The sequence below is a fragment of the Mobula hypostoma genome, chromosome 17, assembly GCF_963921235.1.
Source record: "Mobula hypostoma chromosome 17, sMobHyp1.1, whole genome shotgun sequence".
Lineage (NCBI taxonomy): Eukaryota > Metazoa > Chordata > Chondrichthyes > Myliobatiformes > Myliobatidae > Mobula > Mobula hypostoma.
Window position 1 is genome coordinate 60,253,286 of NC_086113.1, and position 10,053 is coordinate 60,263,338.

The window sequence follows — 10,053 nt, forward strand, 5'->3', positions numbered from 1 at the left end:
TCTCGTTTTTTTTTACACGATCTTACTTCCCATTTTTCTATTTTCTATTTATGAATTATCATTTAAATTTTTAATATTTAGTAATTTTAACTATTTTTAATATTTAATATTTGTAATCCAGGGAGTGTGAAGCGCAGATTCAAATATCTCTGTGATGATTGTACGTTCTAGTACTAATTGTTTGGTGACAATAAAGTATAAAGATTATGTGGCTCTCTCCATTAACACCACCAAGAGGATTAATTTCTCACTTATCTGTGTATAGTCTTAGGATCTGTCTATGCACAAATAACTGACAGTGACTATTCTCCAATTTCTTCATCCAGAAATATAAATGTCCTGTTCTTTATGAAAGTAAAACTGTATTTATTGAACAGCATATTAGTGAGCATTAAATGGATTTCACATGAGCTTGTTGAAAATTACCTTATGAGCTCGTAATCCACATTAAACACAGAAAACATCTGTAAAGTCATTATGATAATTATTTTGCTACAACGTAGAAACAGAGAAAACCTACAGCACAATACAGGCCCTTTGGCCCACAAAGTTGTGCCGAACATGTCCCCACCTTAGAAATTACTAGGCTACCCATAGCCCTCTATTTATCCAAAAGTCTCTTAAAAGACCCTATAGTATCCGCCTCCACCACCATTGCCGGCAGCCCATTCCACTCCTCAAGCCTGCAAATGACGGTGGGCTGAAAAGTATGTTTGACACAACATCTCTGCCGGCATTCTGGATCAAAGTCAAGGCTAAATATCCTGAGATAGCCACGAAAGCACTGAAAACGTTGCTTCCATTTCCAACATATCTCTGCAATGAATGCAATGAAAACTAAATTGCAGAATAGACTGGACATAAGGAACCATCTTCGAGTATCACTGTCTCCCATCACCCCTCGATAGGACCGTGTTGTTGCAGGGAAACAAGCCCAGGGCTCCCACTGATTCGGCGATATTGGTGCATTGCAATGATTTTATAAGTTCATACGAGGAAAATATATGCTGTGTGTTTAATATCCAAACGTTACTTAAAATGTTATGATGCTATTGACTTATAAGTGACTCATATAACCATATAACAATTACAGCACGGAAACAGGCCATCTCTGCCCTTCTAGTCCGTGCCGAACGCTACTTTCACCAAGTCCCACTGACCTGCACTCAGCCCATAACCCTCCATTCCTTTCCTGGCCATATACCTATCCAATTTTTCTTTAATTGATAATATCGAACCTGCCTCTACTGGAAGTTTGTTCAACACATACTTCAAGCTCCTCTGTCCTCGCCGATAATTGACTTATCACTATATTCATGCGAGCAAAATATGCGCTGTGTGTTTAATATTAAATTCATTAGATAAACCCTTTTAGAAATGAAATTGAGTGTATTAGCCACTTATCACCTATATTCCGGTCGTGATTAACACTACCTCCCCCCTGAACAGAATCGCCAAAAAGAATTTGCAGAAAAAAAATCGGCATGTACACGCGTGCGCAAGTCACGCATGCGCACTGGTGCCGCGCAAGGCTTCATGGTCATTGTAGTCTTTCTGAGGTAAGCACAACTCTTGCTACTCTTGTCCATTGGCAACCCTACTCCCCCACCCCGTGTCGGCCAGTCCGCAAGAATATTGTCAATAATAAACCAATCTGCATTGCAAAAACGGATTGGGGACCCCTGTCATAAGGCATGCTCCCCAATCCGGGCAACGTCCTTGTAAATCTCCTCTGCACCCTTTCTATGGCTTCCACATTCTTCCTGTAGTGAGGCGACCAGAACTGAGCACAGAACTCCAAGTGGGGTCTGACCAGGGTCCTATACAGCTGCAACATTACCTCTCGGCTCCTAAATTCAATTCCATGATTTAGTTCCTTCTTAACTACGGAGTCAACTTTGAGCGTCCTATGGACTTGGACCCCAAGATCCCTCTGATCCTCCACACTGCCAACAGTCTTACCATTAATACTATATTCTGCCATCATATTTGACCTACCAAAATGAACCACTTCACACTTAACTGGGTTGGACTCCATCTGCCACTTCTCAGCCCAGTTTTCCATCCTATCAATGTCCCACTGTAACCTCTGACAGCCCTCCCACTATGTCTCTAATAAAGTGGTATAGGTGTACTTTAATTACAAAATTGAGTGCCTACCTTTGAAGGCTTGATTCAGGTAAGTAGCCCGCAAAACAGTGTGTGAACCACACATCATAGGGGAGCTTATTAATGGCGGAGCAGGTTTTAAGATGAGCGAGGAGTTTGCTGTCTTCTAGATTCAGGTACTTTTCAAGGCTCTTTGGCTACACCATTGATTAAAAAAAAATGTAGAAATTATCAATCATTAATTTTCTTCCATTAAGGTTAAAATTGTAGGGTTTAGTTACCTATTTCTACAAAAGTAAAATATCCCTGGTAGGGGATACACAAAATAGAAAAAGAAAACGCTAGTAATACCTAACAAAATATGGTTATATGGTTATATATGTTATATATGATTATATGGTTAAAACTTGAAACACCTTTGGAGAGAAAGACTTAATACTTCAAACCATTAAATTTTCATCAGAACTGGGAAACAGTCATTCATGCTCACCACTACCCTCACCACTCTAACAAGCCATTCATTCTCACCACTACAAGCTTATACTTCTAAGTATATGTCAGAATTGATCTGCTACCTCAAACTATCCCAACCAAATAGAATCACAACTGTGGTACTGCACAGGAAAAGGCCATTCAGCCCACTGAGCCTGGGACAGTTTCTGGTAAAGCAATATCAATCCCAGAAGGCCTGTAAATTATTTCCTTTCAGATGCCTATTCAATTACTTTCCGCATATCCATACTACTCTGATTTAGCTGGTGTCACCTAATAAAGGCCTATGTGTGTGTTTTAATATCCTGACATTGGGGAAACATTCAAAAATATTTGAAAGAATTATACTATTACAAAATTAATTTTAAAATACATTTCTTTCAAACAATTTAAAACTTTTAATGGAATTCAATGAAGAAAAAGACATAAATTAATCTTACTTATTTAGCTAAGTACCTGCTGTTCCTGTCCTTTCAAATGAACAGACCTTGTGATCCAGTTTTAGCAGGCACTATAACTACGATGTTCCAGATGCTGGAAGAGTCCAGTACCAGAGGGCATGGTTTAAGAATAAGGGGTAGGTCATTTAAGACAGAGTTGAGGAGGAACAACTTCTCCCAGAGAGTTGTGGAGGTGTGGAACGCGCTGCCTCAGAAGGCAGTGGAGGCCAATTCTCTGGATGCTTTCAAGAAGGAGCTAGATAGGTATCTTATGGACAGGGGAATCAAGGGTTATGGGGACAAGGCAGGAACTGGGTATTGATAGTAGATGATCAGCCATGATCTCAGAATGGCGGTGCAGGCTCGAAGGGCCGAAAGATCTACTTCTGCACCTATTGTCTATTGAGATAAATTGTGGATCTTGGAACACCAGAGGTGTATATTCTACTCTTGAAATTGAGTAGCAAGCAATTCTTGCATATTTCTGAGTTAGGAGGGCTCAAATATTACCTCAGCATGTACAGATCTCCATTGCTATATCCTTAGAGAATATGAGGCAATATTTGTTGCTCTTCAGAAAGATGACCAGAGATCTGAACCTATCTGGTTGGTATTCCTAAAGCTAAAACCTGGTGCTAGCTGGACCTCACAATCCTAATATGGTAGACTACATGATAAATCTCATTGTGTCAGAACTGTTGGCATATCACTTACTCAAGGTTCTAGTGAAAGCACATAACATATACACAGCTGCACTATCACACTAAAATATGTGCTTATAATTTGCAATTAAAAATGGAAGCAAATTGATACCTATGCTCCTTTCTCCAATTTCACAACTAATATTTCACAATGCTACTTCCATCTGACAGAGTATTCAGGATCTTAGTTAAACATCTCATCGGAAACTTCCAACAATTGCTTCCAACTATGCCAATTATTGCGCTTATTCGCAAAGTTTAACAACATATTTATTGAAACAACAGCAGTGTTTACTGACAAACAAAATCATCCCGTAAACCCTCCTTTTGTTTTTGGTTGTGAAAACAAAGAAGCAAGCTCAGAATGCGATGTACTTTTCATCATCTGCCATTCCTAGTCACTGCTGCCTATTTTATAGCATAAAGGCCATTCTCTGCTAGCTAAGTTTTCAACATTTACAGTGGTTATCATGTTACTTACCAAGTGAGGCAGTGAATCTCCGTATTTATTATTAAATTGCTTCACAAAACATTTCATTAACCAATAGGCATCAACATCGTTCTCCATCATCTCTTCCATTGCATCCGCAATTGCAATTAACATTTTGTCCTCGGGTCCCTGACATTATTCAAATATAATGTGAAAGGGATGCTTATTCTGATTGCTGCAGGAATATCAAGTTAACAAAATAGTACTTCTTTTATTTCCTGTCATGATATTCACAAAGCTGAAAAGCCTACATTTATAGTACATGTGGTGACAGCAATCCTGAGATCTACCTTGTAACAACTTATTTTTATAGCAGACTGCTCTCGGATTGAACTGAGTCAGAAGAATGACAAAACCTAGACCAGGGAGAAGAGACTGGCTTAGTTTACTTAAGAACATCACTTTGAGACACATAGATACCATAGATGACTGATATCTTTTACCTAGGGTTAAAATGGCAAATACTAGAGGACATGCATTTAAGATGAGTAGGCTGGAAGGTTACAATACAGTTCACTGCCATCTTTTACAGTGAAAATTAGGTAGGGCAGTAAGTACAGGCCTTGTGAGAGATGCCTGGATCTTGGATCAGTATTTGTATTAAAGCCCAATACCTTAGCAGCTGGCTACGTAAGGCTGTTTACGAAGCAGACTGAAATAAATATGCATAATTAATTTTTGATATTGAAAATATAATGTCAAAAGCTAGAAATTAAACGAAGTGTATCCGAATAACTGTTAACAAATTTAACTTCCAACAAGATCATAGCTTTTTTAATCAACTTTGTGCAAGACACATCACCAGCCTTCCAAAGCAACTAAAGTCATCCACCACTTCCCCAGAAATACATTTAGGAAAAGAAGCTGTATAAGTTTGGAGTAATCTTTGAATAACGCTTATAAGCACCATACAAACCATTCAAACAGAAACATTTATTTTTATATTCTATAACAGTAAAATGCTATATGACATACATATTAAACCTCATACTTTAAACTTTGTAAATATGAGTCAGTGAATCAACTGTTTAATTTTTAAAACTACCTTTCCTGATTTTTACTGTCTCCAAAAACTAAATGTTATGTCAACAATAGAGATACAACTGACCAGTGATTGAGATGGACAGCGTGGCAGAGTTCCAGACTCTAACTGATACATTCGGAGGTAAACCCAAACTTGTGGTGTGGAATCTTGAACAAAACGGATAACTTGCAATGCTTGCAACAGGTCCTCATATTGTTCTTTCCGAAATGTTGCTACAGCAGCATGAGATTCATAGTGAGGAGGGAGAATACCTTTGAAGGCACGGGGTAAATATTAATTACAATGCTACAGATGAAAATATTCCCAATCCAATATTCACTTCTCACATCTCAACATTCTGTCTGTCACACAGTAAAACAAGCCCCATTTTAACCAGATTTATTCTGTTGCATATTTAAAATAAAAATTGCTTTTATCATAGACGCAAACATTTTTTTTTCCTCAGTAGACAAATGAAAAAAATTGATGCTCTTTAATGCAATGCTGTCAGTATACTTCAGTGATAGGGCCTGTGTCTTAAATTACAAGGCTGTGGATTCAATCTAGTAACCTAAGCACATTATCTCGGATGATTAGTCACTGCAGAATTTTAGAAGTGCTACATTTTCTGGGGTGCTATATTACAGAATGAATCAAGGCCCTTTCTGGCCTCTCAAGTGCGTAAGAAACATATTTTGTCACTATTAACAAATGCAGTTTCTGGCTATATCTATCTCCCTGAGGCAAATGATTCAAGTGAAGGAATCTCAGTACCTATCCTTGATATTCAAGGACAATACCATCTCCAAAATGACCTTCAACAACACCTGGGGGGTCATCACTGATCAGAAACACAAATGAACCAACCACTTAAATACTACGGCTAAAATAGCAGAGCAGAGGCTAGGTATCTTGCAGCGTCTGAATGATCTCCTGACATCTCAAAAGTTTTTCCATCACCTACAAGGCACAAATCAGGAGCAGTGCTAAGCAATCTCCAGAAGCTTGACACCATCCACAACGAAGCTATAGAAGGCTATGGGTAACCCTATATAATTTCTAAGCTAAGGACATATTTGGCACAGCTTTGTGAGCCGAAGGGCCTGTATTGTGCTGTAGGTTTTCTACGATTCTATGAAGCAGCCCACGTCAAACACCTTAACCAAACATTCCCTCCCACTGGCATAGAGCGGCTGCAGTGTGTGTATTATCTGCAAAATGTACTGCTGTTTCTCATCATAGCTTCTCAGCACCTTCCAATCGTTCAACCTCTAATACCATGAAGGACAAGGGCAGCAGGCCAATGGGAGCTCCAGATTGTGCAAATTTGCCTCCACAACACAGAGCACCGAGTTGGAGTTGTAATACCAGTCCTTTTTCGTCACTGTATCTAATTCCTGGATCTCCCACCCCAAGCATTGAAGAAGTCTGTAAATTAGAAAGACTGCAGTGTTTCAAGAAGGTGGCTCAGCAGCACCTTCTCATGGACAATTTAAAATGGGCAATGAATGCTAAGCTTGCCAGTGATACCCAGATCCTGAGAAATGAATTAATAAAACTTATTTCTGGACTGAGAGGTTGACAACGTAATTAACACAAGGTAATTAAAGTCTTATCTATATTAAGATACACACAGAAGGGCTCACTAATACCCAGTGGGCTGCTTTACTCAACTAACAATATCACTGCCTGAAAAGCAAATCAAATAGGCTCTAATCGTACAGCTGGAAAGATAGTCACACAAATAAAATCTCAAACGTTCTTTAATGAAACTGTATGAGATAGGAGTTATCCTTAGTATAAATCAGACCCAATTTTAATGAATGAAACAATGTTGACATCCTCAGTGATTATTAAAGATATAATCATGCCATTACATACTACAATAAGAGTATTTAAACATACCAAGCAATACTTTCCACACAAGAGTGCGATACATGGTTGGGAGAGGATAGCGTTGAGCAAAAGTGCATAGCTTCTCAAGATCTGCAAAATCAAAATGCAAAAATTTTTATTTTTAAATTTTAATAGAACCAACATACAAGTGTATAAAGTTCTACTTGCTAACCCATAAATACATTATTCATTTCCACTAACTTACAACACATGAACAAGAACTATGAAAAATATTTCAGTAATTTCCATTTTCTCAAAAACAGCTTTATAACTGTCCAGATGAAGGTATCGGTCCGAAACACTGTCTGTTTATTCCCATCCATGAATGCTGCCTGACCTGCTGAGCTCCTCCAGCACATTGTGTATTGCTCTAGATTTCCAGCATCTGCAGAACCGCTTGTGTTTATATTAGTCCCACTATATCACTAGCAGTGAACTTACTTATCTTACAACCATTTCTCATGTACCAATGGTGCACAACAGAATTAATGAGTCAAAAAATCTACATTTCACACAAACTTTTCAATCAATTTCATACTTCATAAAGTAAATTTGACTGAATTAGACTTTGCAGTACCAACACGCTTTCTGTTGTAAGTTTTATTTCAGCATTTTGGTAATTACCAATACCTAGAGTTAGCAGTGTAACAATGAATACTTTAAAGTCTCTTAGTATACCCAATGGATCGTCCTTCAGCAGGATCTCAAGCGATTTCTTCTCTTCAACACCACGGAACCCAACCTTTTCATAATAGTGAGAACGGAAATTCCTCTGAGGATCCTCAGCCATTTTTCTACTGACAAAGAGACTAGAGTCATAGAAAAGTACAGCACAGAAACAGGCCCTTTGGCCAATCCAGTCCATGCCAAACCATTTAAACTGCCTTCTCCCATTGAACATGGGGCTATGATAATCAGAGCCAAAACTCTACCATTATCAAAGTAGTGCATTTTAATGAGAAAGTTACTTTTATATACGGAAATAGTATACCATTAAATTTTAGTGCTATATTTCCCAAATAAGATTTTCACAATGTCACGAAAATCTACTAAACTGGACATTTTATTGTTGAATAAATTATATAGGGATGCATTTAGAAGAGATAGTATAAGCCTCCCTGTAGAGTTAACTTTAATCCACCAAGAAAGATAAATAACTTAGAAGGAAAAATAATACTTGAACATTGTACAAGAGAGGAACTTGTACATTGTTCCCTGAAAGTGGAGACAGGTAAATAAGGTGGTGAAAATCATTGGTACTCCTGTCTTCATCAGTTAGGGTATTGGGTGCAAGAGTCAGGATGTCATGTACAAGACATTGGTGGGACCACAGTTGGAATATTCTGGCTAAGTCTGGTTGCCTGGATATAGAAAGGATATCATTAAGCTGGAAAGGGTGCAAAGATTCACAATGATGTTACCAGGACTGGTGGAGGATGAGACACAGGATAGGCTGGGTCTCTTTTCACTGGAGCACAGGAGAGGCTGAAGGGTGACCTTATAAAGACTTTTAAAATCATGAGAAGCATATTTAAGGTGAATGGTTAATTTTTTTTTAATCGGGGAGGGGAATCTAAAACTAGAGGTACCAGTTTTAAGATGAAAAGGAAAAGATTTAGAAATCCAAGGAATAACTTCTTCCACACAAAAGATGGTGGATATATGGAACAAACTGCCTGCATAAGTGGTGGAAGTGGGTTAAACAGTTGCATGAATAGGACATTTTTAGGCTATCTACCAATGCAAGCAAATGGGTCGAGTAGTGTAGGCAACTCAGGCAGCATGGATGAACTGGGCTGTATGATTCTATGGTTTCTCTAACTTCATAAATTCTCAGAAATCTGAGAATAAATCAGAACGTGCAGTCAACCCAGTCAAAATCAGCCACTGAAAAGCAAGTACAGCAAACACACAGAGAATGGCTGAGTACATGGGTGCATACACACTGACAGGTTCTGCACATACTCGCACACGCAGTGTAAACAACAGAGGTTTGCACGGGCGCGCCCACACACACACTGATGGGAACTGCACACATTCAGTAAAAAAGGTTTTGCACATACACAGCGACAGCGAAGTGGGGGTGGACTGCACATGAAACTACGCAGTGACGGGGTATATACGCGCGCATAATGAAGTCGTCTACACTCGGTACAGACCCGTCAGTTCGGGCAGTGTGTGCACTGCCCGTGCCACCTGAAAAGCACACGACCACCTCCCTACTCACACCGAGGACCCACCACTGTCCGCCAAACCAGGCCGCAGTCCTTCGGCCTGACTCGGCTATCCAATCCCTCCCGCCGTTTCCCGGTCCACCGACGTCATCGAAGTCTGGAGGCGCGTGCACGGGCGAGGCGAAGAAGTTCGGGCGCGCGCCGACCAGGAAACAAGGAGGATCGCGTGGAGCGACGTGCGCAGGCACGAAATTGGGCTTCCTGGTAAGGAGCCGAGACCGCGTTCGCGCGCGTAGTTCCAGGGGTCGATTGGGTGCGCGCATAGAGGGGCCCGGGTGCGGGGTGCGTGCGCGCGCGACCGGAAGTTATTCGATACGGCTGCTTTGGGGAGTAAAATCTGCGGGAGGAAGGAAAGTAACACCGATGAATTATGTAGAACGACAGTGGCTTTGGGGAGCAATGGAGAATTCGAATGGTAGCGTGTATCGAGCTGGCGGAATGCAGAATCAAGCGGAGTTGGTTCGAGCAAGGACCGAGCCTGCTGTTGGGAGTTGCTCTTAGGCGGGGTGGTGGTGGAGGCGGCAGGGAGTGAACGGCAGATGATATTGGGTGATTGTGGAGGAAAGTGCCTGGCAAGCTTCTGGGAAATTGAAAAATAAACGACAAATCGAGGATTGTTATCCAGTGATGAAGGCGGTAGACGGTGTTACATTTTGCAACTTCAAAA

At 40.1% G+C, this 10,053-nt stretch overlaps 1 protein-coding gene across 10 annotated transcripts in view; it reads right to left on the reverse strand.

Annotated features, from left to right (window-relative positions):
* Window positions 1-9,531, reverse strand: part of tbc1d7 (TBC1 domain family, member 7) — a 31,980-nt gene extending 22,449 nt beyond the window's left edge. Inside the window, exons 1-6 of one of the 10 annotated variants that reach the window (XM_063069974.1) lie at window positions 9,393-9,531; window positions 7,831-7,946; window positions 7,162-7,242; window positions 5,341-5,528; window positions 4,224-4,361; window positions 2,161-2,306 (exon numbers count right to left, since the gene is read on the reverse strand). In XM_063069974.1, the coding sequence (XP_062926044.1) occupies window positions 2,161-2,306; window positions 4,224-4,361; window positions 5,341-5,528; window positions 7,162-7,242; window positions 7,831-7,942 (665 nt within the window). In that variant the 5' untranslated portion in view covers window positions 7,943-7,946; window positions 9,393-9,531. Of the gene's footprint in view, window positions 1-2,160; window positions 2,307-4,223; window positions 4,362-5,340; window positions 5,529-7,161; window positions 7,243-7,782; window positions 7,950-9,311 lie in introns of all 10 variants that reach the window. The other 9 variants (XM_063069970.1, XM_063069978.1, XM_063069973.1 and 6 more) reach the window with 9 other exon arrangements.
* Window positions 9,532-10,053: the final 522 nt, after the last annotated feature.